This window comes from Schistocerca nitens, chromosome 3 (assembly GCF_023898315.1).
Source record: "Schistocerca nitens isolate TAMUIC-IGC-003100 chromosome 3, iqSchNite1.1, whole genome shotgun sequence".
Taxonomy (NCBI): Eukaryota; Metazoa; Arthropoda; class Insecta; order Orthoptera; family Acrididae; genus Schistocerca; species Schistocerca nitens.
The window spans coordinates 867,158,476-867,176,911 of record NC_064616.1 but is presented as its reverse complement, the minus strand read 5'-3'; the positions used below and the strand labels follow the sequence as shown (position 1 = coordinate 867,176,911).

The window sequence follows — 18,436 nt, the reverse complement described above, 5'->3', positions numbered from 1 at the left end:
AAAAGCACACACAAAAAGCAAAATTATGTAAAAATACAAATTATTGAGTACTGAACATCTCATCTGAAGTGGTTCTTGTGACAGCCTGCTACTTTCTTGTTACCACCATGGTAGGGGAAAAAAAAACAGCTCTGAAATGTTTTTGCACTTAAAAATATATACACTTAAATCATAAACACATACAACCTACACTATTTGATTCTTTAAGCTCAATGAAGTTTTATGTTTCAACAATTTTAACACTGGAAATGATGGAATTAGTCAGCATTTAATTTTCAGTCCAGCTTGAGAAATTTTCCTACAATTTAAAGGAACTGCCAAATGCATTCATCCCACTAATACATTAACTGATAAATTCTCTAATAATAAAGTCTTAAGAAATGCCTATTGAAACTTTAAATTATTTTTGTTGATGCTTTCAATTTATGCAGTGGCTATAGTTAGTAAAATTCTGGTTCTAGCCTCCCATAACCACCGCAACTGAATGAAGCACATGAGGCAAATAGAAAAGCTATAGTCCAAGCTTTCAACCATAATGTCAACAAGATATGCATCACATAAGTCAACATCTTTATAGCCAAAAAGAAACAAAAACATTGTCATAGAAAAGTCAAGATTATTAATGCTTCTTTACTTAAGACATCTCTAACATACGTGTTCAGTGGTTTATTTCAAGAGATAACGAAAACATGTGATGGATTTATTTTTACAACAGCTTTACACATACTCTGCAAAACACTGTCTATTACATATAAAACATTTAGAAAACAGTGAGGGCATAAAAACTGTGTAAATTCAGAGATTGTGTTGTTTAATTATAGGTGGAATATATGCTAATGATATATTTGGAATGAGCAGAGAGGAGCCAGTAGCTACCTGAAGCTTTAAGTCTGTCCACAGAGAATGGTCATGTCACTCATTTGGAAGAGCACTGCTTTTGAAAGCCAGCTGATTATGATAAAAAAAAAACAAGAGAATAGATTCTTCTCAATTTACTAATGGAACATTAAATGAATTTCCTTAATGCACTTTTCAGTTTTCATACACTTCTCAGAGGGCTACAAAATATTTAACACTTTTTTTTTTTCCTTCAAGGAAATGGCCAAAATTTCTAACACTGATTACTTCATAAAAGAAACTAAAGAGTTGCAGAAACAAAAAGAGCTTAACAGATAGGCTGGTCCACTTATTAATTAGTAGTTGGCAAGAAAAGACAAAACCTACAGTTCTTCCCTTAGCATCAAACAATGCAAATCAAAACATTTCAATGATACAAATAGAGCACAAGAATAAGATAATAAACAAGGATCAGAACACGAACTACTAAAGTACAAGCAAAACAGCAAATTACACAGCTGTACACAAAATATAGTTCTCCATTCCAGCATGCAAAATAAAGATTGATAACCATGCAAAGGGAACTAGCAGTAAAGTATGCGGAGTAGTGGTAGCCACACTTCAGAAAGAAGAAGATAAGAACTGCTGAAGGCACATCAAAAATTACTGACGTGACAAAATGAACTTACCACATCATATGTCTACAATTAGTTCAAATTGTGTGCTTATTAGGAACCCAGGCATTTTGACTACGACAGTATCGGAAAAAAAAAAAATTCCACACACTTACTCAACATTTTACTCTCAAAATACAACACAAGCAAATGCTGCTCTTAAAAGGCTGGTAGGCAATCATGTGAAGCACCTAACTCATTTTTATTTATTTATTTTATTCATGTCTGCCTGTTCTAAATGTGTGATAGAAAAAAGATGAAATCAATTGGACGATATCATGGCTCCCAAAAGTATTCTAACAAGACAAACATGTTTCCAAAAGAATAAAGAGCACAAAGTGAAACAATTTCCTTATTTAAATAAAAAAAAATTGGGAAGAATGTTGTTAAAATCTGCTATGAAAACTGAATCTGGTGGTATTTTCAATAGATTTTTGTTGATACCATATTCAAGTTAATTAGGCAGCCTGTGAAACTTTTTAAAAGTTTGTCAGTGAAATGAAAGGGGAGTGAAATGATATAAATGATGATTAAGAGGTAAAAAGGAAAAATAATAACATGGAGAAAATAAAAACAGAGTTTTAGTGGTTAAAGGTCAAATTTTGCAGTTAAAAAACTTGTCACTGACCTTAAAAGTGTTGGATTGCCACAGATTTATGTACAAATCAGAATAATTTTCTGTTTTTGAATATAATGAAATAAATCATGTTTCGGGAAAGCTTATTTCATATGAACATTTGAACCTGTTATTCTACTGTTAATACGTTTGATGGACCTGAGAGTTTGTTACAAGTGGGTTTTAGGATTTTATAAGCACCACAGATCTATTCTACAATCTTGCAAATTGCTGTGACCTGGCTAACAACATCACAAACATTCAGATTTTGAATCCTTTGCTCAGCAAAAGGTCTGCTACAGTGGTTGTGTAAATGTTAGACCATGTAAGAAATGCAGAAGGCAATGGTAAACAATGTTAAACATAGCTTTCTCACCATGCCAGTACTTGATTATACCCTGGAACTTTCAATATTCAATAGCTGTGTACTATTATCATCATCTTATTGAATTAGTGTAAGTGGCAAGCAGTTGATGATAATGATGTACATGGACCTAGATATCACCGTAACACCTGTTAAAAGTAGGTCCATTATTACACCGTGTCTTTCAACTTTGATGCACCAACAGTTACATAGCACACAAAACGGTTATACAGTATTTTAAATGCACTTGCTTATAAAATAATGATAACATTATCTGCCACAATCTGCTGCAATTTACTTGCTGAACAACCATCCTTCCCCTTCCACAAATTACATGACACTGGACCTCCTTCCCCAGACATACACACTCATACACAGGGGGAGAGGGAAATACTTATTAAAACTTTAATTCAACTTTCCCAGAGATCCATTATTGTTATTTTTCATGGAGGGAATTTACAACCACAGTTCCACAACGCAGTTGACAACTGTGGATACACAGATTTCATTTGAATCTCACTCATTAGGTATGTTCTAATGTGGTCAACAACTGACCATTTAAAGGAGTCAAGCAGTCTAACTGAATTATAGACATTTTATAAAATACAAATTCTGCTACATATGTTTGAATACACATCATATAATAGTGAAAATGGTGATTACAACATCATTTATGCTGACGCAAAGAAAACTGGCTGGAAAGCACATCAGTACCTCATCTTTTTTTCAAACGAAAAGTTGAAGACAAGTCTTTATTTAAGACACTACAAACACACATGCTGCTGTTGTAGCCACTAATGACCACCAAAACCAAAAGTGCTATGCATGCAGAAATGGTCATGCCAATAGATAACCCACTCACGATTACAAAAGCAGAAATCATTACTGTCAATGCTGGAATTTAAAGCATTAAGTGGCTACAAAAAGCAATTAAGAACAAGAAATAGCACAAATCAGCAAATCCAAAAAAGTTAACTGAAAAAGCTGCAACTAAGTGAGAAGTCGAAATCAAAACACGATGAAAAATATAAATACTTAAAAAGGCAAGTTATGCCAGAATCATATTCACAAAAACATGCATTAAGAACAAATTTAAAATATTTCTTCTTACTAGCAATGCATGCATACATCTTATAACACACAACATGCTCTAACTGAAAAGACAGTCTAAAGTTGATGGAATCGTGTATTACTGGGAAATATGTCTGTTAATTACAGCGAATCTGTGCACAAGAATTTTCACCACAAAGACACTGGTGAAGCCAAATTAAATCCTCATAAAAAGCATATGTCCATGCCTGTGTTAAAAACTGAATACCACACAAATAATCAATACAGATGTTATCTTTTCAAAAATCAAATGCTAACAATGACAAACTCTGGGAATAGACTTCAGGAAGAAATGGGTTCTATAGTTATTATAGTAGTTTCGGGAAGATACAGTACTTTCTCTGATAAAAATTAAATTCATAACCTTCACAACAATGAAAAATAAGAGGATTATTACATAATATAAGAGTATCAATATTTTCATAAATTCTTTTAATTTTTTGTGAACCCATCACAGCTTAAATACAACAATACTCAAACACGTGAAATTGTAACTTCACATTATCTTCCCTCAGGCAATCATCAAACCAATTATGTGCAGAACAGAAACTTCTGGTGATGTTATTCATCATGACAAAATGGTTGTGCAATATTAAACATGGAGTCTATGACTCCAGCAAAAAATACTAAATCAGTTACTTTCTTTACTTCAGAGGTTGTGTAACTATTACACATAAGAGAGAGAGAGAGAGAGAGAGAGAGAGAGAGAGAGAGAATTACAGTACAGCTGTCAACCTAGTTCTGAAGAGGAAGTCTTGCATATAAATCTCCTTCACATGCTTCACACAATTCATTACTTACTATTATACTTTCATATGATATGTACTCAAAAATATCTGAATATGTCAAAATGAGCAACTTTCAATGCATGTTTTACATAATTTTCTTAACTAATGAGTTTCAGCTTCCTAGAAACAATGTCCTCCAAAAGAAGTGGTAATTTTAAATGAGTACCATTAGCCATTAAAAATCATAAATAGAAAAGCACAAATAAGTATTAACTACAGTAAAACAGAAACACAGCTCACTACAATAATTTAATTCCTGCTTTCTAAAAGTAAAAATTTAATAAAATGAATTATTTTATAAAAAATTACAAAGTACTTACCAGTGTTATCAGCTCCACGGGGGATAATGACATCTGCATACTTCTTTGTCTGAAAAAGATAAAGTACATTCATGAGAACAATAAACATACAAGTATATTAAAGTTACCATGTGCAAGTTGAAAACAGTTGCATTATTAAGAAGAGATTATTTCGGTCTTAAAGTATATTCTGTGTTTATCATCTGAGATCAGTTAAAATGGGGTTCTAAATTGGGAATCAAATGTGGTTCTACACCTCACCTAGCAAATAGTTTTAACATGCCACCTGCCAAACCAGATGCTTAATTAGCTTAAAAAAATACTAGAAAGCAATATTTGTCAGCAACTCTCTTTCAAGTTTACAGAAAATTAAGTCAACAAGGAGAAAACCTCCTCTTTCTGTGGTAGAAAATCTAATAATTTAACATCTGAAAGGGTAATGTGTATAAAGTATTTTTGTAGCACACCCACAGTAGGCAATCAGAAGAATATCTGCATGGGGCGAGGAGCAGGAAGAAGGTCCTTCCCCACACGCCCAGCTACCGATGATGCTTTACTGGTCACCCGAAAAATATTACTTTACTACTGAACCTCATTGTCAGCTCTGTAGTGTTTCACTGTTCACCGGCCTGCTTTCCCATTTTCTTTAATTTTTCATGTACGGCACTAGGGCGGAAAGTGAATAAATCTACTGAAACATCCATACAGACATAGTATCCCCACCACAAGTAAGAAATGGAGGAGAGAATCCTTCCGCTGGCAGTGTTTTAACTTAATAAAATGAAATATGTAATGTGACAAAAAATGCATTTCAGTAGTTTCATACATGGTACCAGTATTAGCGAACAATTTATACAGCAGCTGTTGATACCATGTACAACATATGAAGAATTTGACCAATACTATTCCTCAAGTATCAGTTTGCTGAAATGGTTCAACAATTTAATATATTTGTGTTGCTCGAATTTGATAAAGTCAGTTACCATTACAATATTGGCATAATCACATTCATGAAAATATTTTTAGAATGGAGCATACTATTCTGCTCTAGAGCACCTCACACTGTGAATGCAACTTTATGCTGCATTCATATAACGCACTTTCATTTAAGCAGTACACATCATTGACCCTTTTCCCAATAAAGCTATCTTAGCATTAAAACTACATGGAAAATGTGTTTAGAAAAAGAACAAATGCCTAATCAACAATACAGAAATGGGCTTAAAAATTAGTAACTGGCTGTAAAAGCTATGAAGATTTAACACCTTTTTAAAAATTTCAACAGCGACATCTCGAAAGGTCCCTCTATGAAAGAACACAAGCCAAAATATTTGAAACTGCAATACACTTGTATTACTTTGTACTGAAGACATTCTGGAAGTTAAGGAATAAAGCATGCACCTGAGTGCCATTATCTACTGCCCTCTGGTTCTTGCAAATGAAAAGAGCATGCTGGGTTTCACAAGTATACCAATTCACCTTGTTAACTGACTTTAGGCAGATTATGAAGGATGTGATATGCATTATACATGCAGAAATGAAGAGGAAGGCAGACTGAAAAGAAGAACGGCGTACTGCTGCAAGCCAACCTTATGATTGAAAACACACACACACACACACACACACACACACACACAGAGAGAGAGAGAGAGAGAGAGAGAGAGAGAGAGAGAGAGAGAGAGAGAGGGTGGGGGTTAGTTATAAGTACACTAGTGTTACGGATAGCTAGAGACAAGAATACATGTGTATAATTGTCTAGTTTGTATGTACAAAGCACACACCAATCAATGAAATTCTGGCAGCTTTATCTCAAATTCGTGCCAAATGAAATTAGTCTGAGGTAATGTCAAATACAAAGTACTAAACATACTGTCTAAATACAAATCCCTCTCCAGCCGCCACCACCACTTGGAGTAATGTATATCCTTCCTATGTGGACAAGAGCAACAAAATTAAAGGTTACTGATTGATTGTGTGATAATTTCCCTGAACATCAGTAATTAGGTCAAAAATAACTTCTCAGTGCAGTATGGACACCCCAATTCCTATTTTTTGTATGTATTGACCCAACTGTAGCTCATTTGCAAATCTATTGTGCACCCATTCACACATTGAAGAGAGCACAAGTGAAAAAAATTAGCAGATAAATATTAAATGTCTCATTCAACTAGAATGACGCACAAATAATCCAGATGTTTTCAGTAAGGTAACACATCAAATCAGTTATGCTGACTGAAGAAAAACAATCATTTAGTATGACAAGATCATGCATCTGACAACATGTTCAATGACGAGAGAGAGAGAGAGAGAGAATAATTGGGCTATAGGAGACAGGATGGTCACTTCACTGAACTAACTGTCACTTGGGCCAGCCCGATTTCACTGTGAAATGATAAATAATATGGCGAATATGATGGAATTCACTTAGAACATTACATGAAATGCAATAAAACTCCAAAAAGAGAGCTTTATTTCATTCTTTACAAACCATGTATTAATTTCAAGCCAAGGTTGACCATAACTTAGAAAACTGTAACACAGCTGCTAAGTAGTTCTTTGATAGTGTCATATCAAAACATGTTGGAAGAGGATGTGTTTTCTCATCATATCTTAGTTCACCTCCCATTAACACCAACAGAGCATTTGCTGGTTATTCTGTAGCAACTTGTCCACTGACCAGTTGTGTAAATGGACTAACACGAATTAGCTGAATGGAATGTATCAAGTGTATCAATAAATGAACACAAATATATATATATATTTTGCTTACAGGGGAACAAAATTCTTCAAATGCAGGTTTCACGAAATTCATGTACTGATTCAACACCTGTTCCAAATCTCTTCCTCGTTCATTGATGTCTCTTGGCACTGTAAAAAAATATGTACATAAAAGTTTTATTATGTAATGATTAGTACAGTTTTATTATGTAATGATTAATATAAGAGCAATACAAAGAAAATTATTTTCCATGTGTATCAGATAGCGATTTAATACAGTTATGTTGTAACAACCTTATCTTCACTACCAATGGCATAATTTTGTGAAATAAGCCAATCTAAAAATGAAATGAATTTATATATTGCCAGCCAGAAACAAGCTACCTCCAGCTCTAATTTACTCCATTTCTCTCATATCTGTACGACATCATTAATGAAACACAATGGGGAGAAAAATAATTATCAGTGTCCTCTCTAAGATAATTTTTCACACACATTTTGCAGCATGGAACACTGGAAACCTATTTGCATCGACATTCATACCTTGATAACCATTCACTCTGCAAATATTGTCCTCAAAAACAGTTCAACTCTGTAGCATCAGAATACAGATGACTACTAGGTTGCTTGTCACAGACATCAGCCTCATTTGTTTATTTTATAGCAATTTTCCTCTCATCTTCTACAAGTTATGGGTGAATGAGACATACTGACCACCTCAGTTTGCATGTGCCTTTAAAAAAATTCCCTGGCTGGGTGACAACTGACTAACAGGTTCTTTGTGGCCCATAACTACTGCAACAATTGTTTTACTTACCTGAATGTGTCATTAGAGGAAAAAGGGGGGGGGGGGGGGGGGAGAGTTAATACACTACACCAGTTTTGTTAGGAATAGGTGATGAAGATGCTACCATTGTCCTGCACTAATTTAGTGACATCATATGAAAAGCAACGAAAATCTGGTTTTGTAAGCTTTGAATATGGCAGCTTCCAAAAATGATTACAGCCTTTTGCTTCTGTACTGTTTCTTTTGATCTTATGTAAAGTATAATACACGGTCAACTGTCAATAAAGCATTACCAAATCAAGAAAAGTATACACACATTCTTGAGCAAGACACCTGTGACTGTGCTAAAACAGGATGCCTAAATTGACTGCAGAGCAGAGGAAATTTAGGAATGGAATGATGTGGGTGTTTTTTTTTTTTTTTTTTGTGAATTACAGTTCAAGCAGAGTCTTTCGCTTGTGTAGCTATGAAAAATAAAGTTAGTCACAGATGTCATTACTTAGAACACTATTTCCTGCCCGTATGTCTCAACTGACCAACTACAGGGATGCACATGTGATGACAGGAAGGAGCTGACAGTCTGTATAAACTGCCTTGGAGGGGCACAAGTTCTATTACAAAAGTAAATTCACAGGTACTGTGTGTAAATAATGTAAATACGAAATGTAAATATAAATAGGAAAATTTTATGAAACCATCAATGAAGTCGACACTCACTGAACAGTTTGACCATCCAGGTCAGGAGAAAAAGTGCTGGCAGTCAACAACATGATACTGAGGAAGTCAAAAAATCTGTAAGACTGTTATCTCTGAAAGGAAATGTATGCAGTGCAATATTAGAAAGTGATACATCATTAGGCTCACACTGATTACAACTCAGTTAACAACTTTCTTCATGGCAATGGGGAGGAGATTAGTGATGTAATCTTCATCACTAACGACGTGTAGAACATATATTCGAGATACAGTGTAAGTCAGAAATCAAATATCTGAAGCATCAATTACACTCATGAGTCAAAGATAAGGCATGCACACAACGAGAAAATTAGGGTACAAGTCAATAGTGCTTTAATGAGAAAATGTTAGACAATATTCTCAAACATTAGGAAAGCTGCAAACAGTCATTACCACAGTACACACACAAGTAACAACAGAAGTAATTCAAAAATATGCAGTACTGCGCACAGGTATGTTAACAGACTGGTGGAGAACACTACCAACATTTCTTGTAGAGAAAACTGCATTTTGTAAATACTATTTCAAATTTTAGATGTGAAATTTCTTATTCCACAGTCAATGATTCTTTCACAACATTTGTGAAATTAAGAATTTTAATTATCTAAATACAATAGTAAATTAAAATTTATAATAATACAATTATTATTCAAATACTTCAATGCCAAATACTTATCACACTTAAAGTTTACCAGTTTCCCTTTCCCACAACCCAAATTTATATATTTTAATACAATTTGATTTCCGTATACTCAGTGTGCCAAATTTTGTTAACCGTACAGCGGTATACTCTATACTCACTCACTTTAAATCAGTTGCCCTGACTTATTTGCAAATTTGCAATGTACCGAATAGTTTAATTCACAATGTCATGCTGTACTTTCATATACAATCATGTTTGCTTATCTATTGAGATAATACCATACACAAAATGTGTGGCATTATGCATCAAAGTGGAAACAGAATCTGCAAAATATAAAATGAACATAAAATCCTGAATAAGTTTAACATAATTCTAATTCTCTGATGCTTCTGTATCCTCCCATGCCAGGATATTAAGTATAATATAGTTACGATTATTTTGGTGCACTAGATGAAAAAAAGATCTCCATTAGTTTCCCATTGACTTGCTTATAATCAGGTTTTCCAAGTTCTTACTTATTTTAACACGTCAGACTGACCTATACTGTGTTCAAATTGAAGTGAGGGTTCCACTTTAATTACAATTCAAGTACAATAATCTTCTAGGAAAAGTCAAAACAGTGCACATGCCACTGCACAATGAAAGATTCATTCTGGAAACAATCCCCCTGGTTGTGACATCCTTTACTCTAGGAGTGCTTGTCTTATAAGATATGTGAGGAAACTTCTGTGGGCTTTGGAAAGTAGGACAGAGGTACAGGAAGAATTGCAGCTCTGAGGATGGGTCCTAAATCATGTCCAGATAGCTTAGTCAATAAGGTTTTGGGTTCCAATCCAGATCTGACACACAGTTTCAATTTGCCAAGAAGTTTCAGATGCAAATCACTTTTGACAAAATCCATACAGGTAGTCAGCCTGTTATATTTAGTTCATATACTGCATGCTGGGAACAGACAAATAGTTTGAACAGCCTGATACAAACACCTGACATCCAGACCTTGTGATCTGATTTATTTGCAAAGCACTGTTTTCCATTTGTACTGTAACATCTGAGCTCATTACAATGCAGAGTATATCCACTTTCATGTAAGACCTTACAGATTTCTGTTAACAGCAAACAGTCAGTTGGTGCAATTTCTATGGTACCGAGAGCTGGTATATCTAGTGTAATGACAATGTACCGAGTTCATGGGAAAATTGTGTCTGCCATACACGACAGTGGAAGAAAAATAAACTTCTGCCAACTTGAAAGAGTGCAAGCAGAAAAGCACTAACAAAAATTCCTAATACAGCTCAGTTGATGATTCATAACCAATGGCAATGATGGGAATTAAAGATACAAGCTGCAAATACCGCTAGAGGAGGGTGAGGGTGTCGGCAGTCCTTTCCCATGAGCAGTAGGTACACCCTGTACATACTGGAGGGCTGTAAGTGACTTCTCTGACATGCTACAGCACACTATTTATTGCATAATTTAAGGCTGGAAGTACTACATTCATGCGGACAACTTACAATCATTTAAAGGGTACACTGATATTTCTGCCCACATCAACAATGTCTCAAAAAAAAATGTGAACATGTTGCCCACCCTCCATCAAGGGCTGCACTAATTCTATGATGACAAACAGCTGTGCACTCACTAACAGGCAAAAAAATATGTGTCAGATACATTAAGTAATCGCTATTGGCAACCTTATTAATGCACCAGATAAGTGCAAAGAAGTGGATCCAAATAAAACTTGGTTTAACAATTCACAAAGAAAACAAAGCGGGTCAAGTTGAATTTTACAAAGTTATCTACTGCAGGATGTGTTTCTACACAAAGACCACAACTGGACATGAATAATCTAGATTCTAGATTGTCTTCTCACAACTACTGAGTATGGTGGCGGTTTTATAAGGCACTGGTCTGCCATATCATTGTTACCAGAGGAAATGCAGAAGCAACTGGTAAGATCTAATTAAAGCTGTCCTCGCGATGATCGTTGGTTTGAACACCACAGTGCTTTCCTAGGCTTGGCCTGTGGCATGCCTTTGCCTCCTCTGATGTTTGAGTTGACATGTGCAGCCAGACCTACAGTGTAACATGGGCCCAAACTGTGCGGCAGCTTGGTAGTTTTTGAATTTACAAACAGTTTCCAAAGTTGAAGAAAGAGTTAAGTGACAAAAACTATCTACAAAATGGTAAGGTGTATGAAATCATTTTAGATGGCCCCATTCACTCAATCTAGCAAACATGGGGACCTGAATGTGACAGTTGTCCAAATTCGTAATAACTCTGCTCAAGCAGCTAAAAATGCTCTACATTAATTTGAGTAACATGACAATCAACATGCCTCCACTGACCAACAAATTGCACGATTTCTGTTTGTATGGGAATAACAACATAAACCTCTACTCACATCCATCTCTCAAAACGATGTATCAGCTTCTTTTTAAATAAACAGTGACAAATCTCAAGACTCACCATCCGAGATATGGACTGATATAGGAGATTAACACTTGTGAATGATAAAAATTGATCCTGCACCATAACAAATGTACCAATATCAAATGAGAAATAAGCTGCTCACCTGCAAGCTACATTTCCACTGACCAGTATCCAAGACCATACAAGACCTTCAAGATCCTATTTTGCTTTCAATTTTTGCACCATGGTGCAGCAGGAGACAATTCTTTTTTAGAACATCCATGCTAGGAGTGTCACCATCATGGAAGATCACATTTAGCATCCTACAACTAAAGAACATGTCATAACAAATGAAATTTTGTGTTAGACTGAATCTTAAACAAAGGTTTCTCACTTTCTGTGAGCAATTTCCTTAACTGTGGGGCTATCTACACACACCTCCAACAATACACTCCGATTTTCATGGTCACTGATGTTTCCTTCTGTTACTTTTGAACACTACATCCACATGCTCTCCCAAAATTGGCTGTAGTGCAGTGTTCAACTGTAATAGAAGGAAACATCAATGACAATGAAAATTTGTGTGATGCCTGGATCTGTGCTTAGATAGCAAATAGTTATGGTGACAACTCAAGAATAGCAGGAAATTTGGATTTGAGTCCCTGTCACGTACAAATGTTCATTTGTCATGCATGATATTCATTACATAGCAGATGAAGCATTTCTGGAGAGTTTTCACTGAAAAAATCATTTTATGTCATTGTATTCTCACCAATTTCATTCCCATTGACTCCATTTCATTCCCGTGAATCAATTTCAATTAACTGTTAACGAAAGTGGTATACCAGTATCACAACTGATCAAGACCTCTCCAAAACACTACAGAAAATATTTCATGTCAAACTAAAAAATATTGTTCCAAACTGTTTTCTGGAAGCGAGTTTTCTATTCACTAGAAAATAATCAGATACTATAGGTTCAAAGTGTATAGTTTCACAGTAACTGTAATAGTGTAAAGATAATTACTGAGAAACTAGGGCCTATTTATGATAAACATAAATTCATCATTGAGCTAATTGTCAGACAAGAGAAAGCGGTTAACAGTTTGTGGTCATTTCAATGTAAATTCATTAAGAGATTCTGAAGAAAAAAATTTGCTGCCACTGTTATTTGACAGTAAAAATATTATGGCACCTGTGACTCTTGAAACTAGAGTGCAAAAAGAAAGCAGAGTTCTTGTTGATAACACTCCCATATATAGTGTTCAGGCTAAGGAGGAAAAAGAACAATGTTCACCTCGTTGTTAGTACACCATCTGACCATGACAGACAACTACTGAAAATGCAGACTGTAGCACCAGGCAACTAAGACATATCTACGCAAAAACAGTGAATCTTATTGCTGATACCTGCATACAGTGTTTCAAGAATAAGATACATGCAGTAAAATAGTATGCGGTATATCAGGAAAGACAAGCCTATCTGAAATTAAGTGGACTCAATACATTTCATTATAATTGTGTGTCAGTTTTTGTAAATCACTTAAAAAACACACACACAAATTACACAATAAATGAAAGGAGTGAAAAAGTCATGCAAACTAAAAGGATTAAAATACATTGCAAACAGAAAAGGGGAATTTTTATCAGTGGCAGGGCAAGTTTAGAGCCTATATTACATGCTTGTTACTAGAACTGTAAATATTATGAAAAGTTATCATACATATGATGACAAAAAGTAATGTGTTTAAAACAACATTAAAATCCTGTAAAGTACTGGAAAATGAGATCCAGAACAAACATCAAACACACAAGATAAAGTGCCATTAATAGCAATTTTCTATGTGTAGGAGCATATACAAGATCAAATAGTTCGAGTGAAAAGGCAAGGAAATGTACTGAAAATGTCATTTCACAAAATTTGTAAGTAACTAACACAGACATTCTTCAGTGAAACTAGACTTTTAACAGTTCTAAACGATAAAATGTCACATGGGACTGACGGATCTTTGAACAAGACTGTCATTGTCACTTTCCAGGCTTTCCCGATAGATCTGTTGCAAATACACTTCTTAGGTTTGCTGCCAGATCATATTGTGTAAATTGCACAATATTTCATCGACGCAACTACTTGACAGCTTCAGGTGGTGGTGGTTTCTGCTGGCACTGCTGCAGAGTGCGGCAAACCCGAGAAGTGTATTTTCAATATTCTCATAATTCATGTTCTTCGTGATACATGTGGTGAATTGCCAACACAGAATTATTACTGACAGATTAACAAATGTACTGTTTCTTATTTAATAAAGTTACTGTTCTTCTTTTTTAAAAAATATTAAGAAAAATAAATGAGCAATATCTAAAAATTATCATGCAATTTCCTTGCAGACATATTATCCAGATTATTCAAGAAAGTGATTTACTCAAGAGTAGAGTTACATGTAAAGAGAAACAGTCTCCTTACTATGTAACAAATTGAATTCCAGAGGTGCAATGGATTGAAAATACCATCCGTTTATACACTTACTCACAAAATATAAAACATGAAACACCCAAATATCATCAGGTGGTATGTTCTGTGAGCTGTCCAAAGCATTTGATTGTATAGCTCATGATAATAGTCTAAAAATCTACAATTTTTATGGTCGCAATGTTTAACAGGTAATCAAGGTTAACATAAGTATATAAGAATTGGTGCTGAATAAGTTAAACAATGAACAAAGGCAAGAATATTACAGTGAATGTATACAGTCCCACGAGGTTCAACTTTTGGTCCACACTTTATTTTTTACATACGATCTTCATGCACATAAAGTACAGGTGGTACTTGCTGAGATGCCAAGTGTTGTGAGTGACTGCATTAAGAGGCAGAAAAACCAACATTGTTGTTAAAGTGATAATGTTTTCCAAAAACTTATTAAGTTGTTCGCTGCAAATTGACTCCCTCTTTTTTTGTTTTGGGTGGGGTGCGGCACACCACTGTTAGTTCTGCACACCAAATAGTCTAATACCAATTATTAATATTAATATGACTAAGACTTCACATTTTTTGGTGTAAATATGGATGGAAACACTATCTGGGAGAAACAGATATTATAATTCGGTGAACGTGCAACAAACAGTGCATTAACAAATTTTCATACAAGCATTACTGAAGGAAGCCAATGCACAGTACAAATAGCACAAAAGATGTAGTGCCTAAAATTCCTTGTGACAATTCAGAAACACTGTTACAGTGAATGGACAAATATATTTCATTTGAATCAAGAAAGACTGGTATATGATGCAGCAATTTACATGAATCCACAGATGCATAACACGACTAAGTAAATGAGACACTATGATTTTCACTCTCTTTCGAAGACAAAGATATTGTGCTTTAACACACCAATGACAAAATGGTCATTAAGACAAAGTGATATAAGGAAACCGTTGAAAACAAACCAAATTCTGGACGGTCAGACTAGAATTTGTACTCTGGTCCTTTCAAATGCCATCTAGTATTTTACCGTAAATGCACCTTGCACGGTGAATCTGCCATGAGTAAATAAAATAGGTCATAGCACAACAAATGATAGATCAAAATGGATGACACATCCAGAATCATCTGAATGAACAGTTAGGCACAAGTAGACACATCAACAAACAGAACTGACAAATAACAAACAATTAATACAAGTCATAAATGTGGACCACGTATACCAGTTGACAACATATATCTACAAAAAAAAAAAAAAACAGGAAACCATGGTTGTTATATCAGAAAAAAATTATATGATCTACACAAACAGAGCAGAGACAGAAAACAGTTTAAAATAAGAGGAAACTTAATATTGCAGAAACTTAGAAGGGATGGATGGAGAGAAGCAATACAGAATATAGTAAATTTTCCACTATCCTGTACAATAAATCATTTAGCACTTATGTCACCTTATTGTTTGCAACTGAAAAACTGACAGGGGAAAAGACTGTGAAAAATACAGTGTAAGAGAAACTAGATATAAGTGTAAGAAACAATCAGGGAATAAACAGGAAAGTAGATACAGTATTTAATATCAACTTTCCTACTTGTATGTAGAAACTTCCTGGCAGATTAAAACTGTGTGCCCGACCGAGACTCGAACTCGGGACCTTTCCCTTTCACGGGCAAGTGCTCTACCAACTGAGCTACCCAAGTACGACTCACGACCCGTCCTCACAATTTTACTTCCGCTAGTACCTCATCTCCTGCCTCGTAATCTGCCAGGAAGTTTCAAAATCAGCGCACACACTGCTGCAGCGTGAAAATTTCATTCTGGAAACATCCCCCAGGCTATGGCTAAGCCATGTGTCTGCAATATCCTTTCTTCCAGTAGTGCTGTGAAGTTTAGAAGGTAGGAGACGAGGTACTGGCAGAAGTAAAATTGTGAGGACGGGTCGTGAGTCGTACTTGCATAGCTCAGTTGGTAGAGCACTTGCCCGCGAAAGGCAAAGGTCCCGAGTTCGAGTCTCAGCCTGGCACACAGTTTTAATCTGCCAGGAATTTTCAAAATCAGTGCACACTACATTGCAAGGTGAAAATTTCATTCATACTTGTATCTAATTTTTCAAAGATGAAGCCATATCAGAAATAAAAATTTCAGAAGAGCAAATATCGGAACCCCACATGCATGTGCAACCATATTACATTTTAATCAGCTACTCACCTCTACGAGCCAATCTAGTGTCTGAGTCCGTGTCAACAAACAATTTCATGTGAAATAATTCTCGAATTTCAGGAAAATAAAATACAAGGATTCCTTCAAACAAAACTACATCTGCAGGATATATAGTGATGAATTTATCTTCACATCTGTAAAAAGAAAGGACAAAGGTGACAGAAACCACATAAAAAAGAAATAAAAAGTAGCAATTGATGTCAAGTTGAATGAGGAAAGGTGGGAATGAGTGGTGCTAGGACAGGACTAGAACAAATGAACTGAATCATCATTTGATTATCTACATCTCTCTAGAGTGTAGCATCTAAAGCTGTTCTGTTATTTCATTTCTGGAAAGTTTGTTTACAACTCTCTGCTTGCTTTTGCCTTTTGGAGTTTTTTTTTTTTTAATTATCTTTTAAAACATAGGAACAGTACAAGTGATGCATAAACATATCCAACAATTTTATTTTTTAGGTCACGTTGACCCCTATAAACGCCAAAGATGGTTTTGTGGTAATTTGATTGCTGCCTTTCTGATTCCAGCATTATTTCCTATAGGCTTGAGAGTTTCAATCCAGGGCTTTTTTCATAATGGCATTGCTTTTTTTCTTCACTGTTTTTGCTATAACAACACAATTTTATTAGATTCCATCTAAGCAAATGTGTTCTGCCTCCACAAGCTTCTCTCTAAGTGCACACAGTTTTGCACATTTGTCAGTTCCAAGCTGCACAGGAATGTCATAAGTACACGATTTAACAATACTTTTAGAGTCTTGCCATTTCTTATGAATAGTTTTGAATCATCCCATTAAAATTTTTACTAGTTGATCACTGGTTGTTGTGGAGCTTACAGTCAAAAGTGTGTGTATTTAATTCTCAAGTGAGAAGACTAAGACAAATACAAAACAAGAGTGGAAACAACAAAAAACACCAAAATATTCTCTTTTGTGTGTGTTGCTCTATGAATGAAAACATTGTTGTCCATTACTTTTATGTAGTCTGATGTTTCATTGTTCCATGCTTCACTTGAAGAACTGTTATGTCCATCATGCCCCCCCCCCCCCGGTACCACACCAGCTTATGCTCCCTCTCACAATGTTCCCTTATTCCCTTAGCTTATGCCCCCCCCCCCTTTCACACCCTCCCTTGCCTATACCACCCCTCTCGCCTGTACCCCAACTCGATCCTCATCTAAGACTCCTGTCACCTAAGCCCCCATCGCCCATAGCCCACCGCCCTCTCACCTAAGCCCCCCCCCCTTTTGCCAAATCCCCTCCTCCCTAAGCCGCCCCTCGCCTAGGCCCCCCTCCCCAATGCACAACTGCCCCTCACTTACTCCCCTTAATAGCATTAATCTAAGTGTTGCATCACTAGGTTTCAGAAGGGCATATGATTGTATACTACGTAACTGGAATCTGAATTGTCTTTCGTGTGGGGCACAGGTGAGGGATGGGGGTATGGGTGAGGTGTGAAAGCACAGGTGATGGAGTTGTATCCACAAATTGGTTGTGGGTACTGACAAATCAGGGAAATTGACTAGGGTGAACAGACTAGTGGGGGGCGGGTGGCAGTCAAGGAGGTGCAGATTAGGAAGACATATATAAGGGTTGTAGCCGTGGGAGGGGAGCTGTGGATGTATGAAAGTGGGGGAGGGGGTGGGGGAGAAGGGAGGAAGGATGTGGTCCTAGTCATGGGAGGAGTCCCAGACAAGGGTATGGGGGCTCAGACAATGGAAAAGACTTCATTGTGGTACGGATACCCAAATGTTGTTGTTAGGGAATA

The 18,436-nt window shown here is 35.8% G+C and overlaps 1 protein-coding gene across 2 annotated transcripts in view; it reads right to left on the bottom strand.

Moving 5' to 3' along the window:
• The window catches only part of LOC126248906 (uridine-cytidine kinase), a 129,969-nt gene that overhangs the window by 75,950 nt on the left and 35,583 nt on the right, over window positions 1-18,436 (bottom strand). For both annotated transcript variants that reach the window (XM_049950383.1, XM_049950384.1), the window contains exons 4-6: window positions 16,661-16,806; window positions 7,459-7,556; window positions 4,710-4,758 (exon numbers count right to left, since the gene is read on the bottom strand). In XM_049950383.1, coding sequence (XP_049806340.1) covers window positions 4,710-4,758; window positions 7,459-7,556; window positions 16,661-16,806 — 293 coding nt within the window. The remainder of the gene's footprint in view (window positions 1-4,709; window positions 4,759-7,458; window positions 7,557-16,660; window positions 16,807-18,436) is intronic.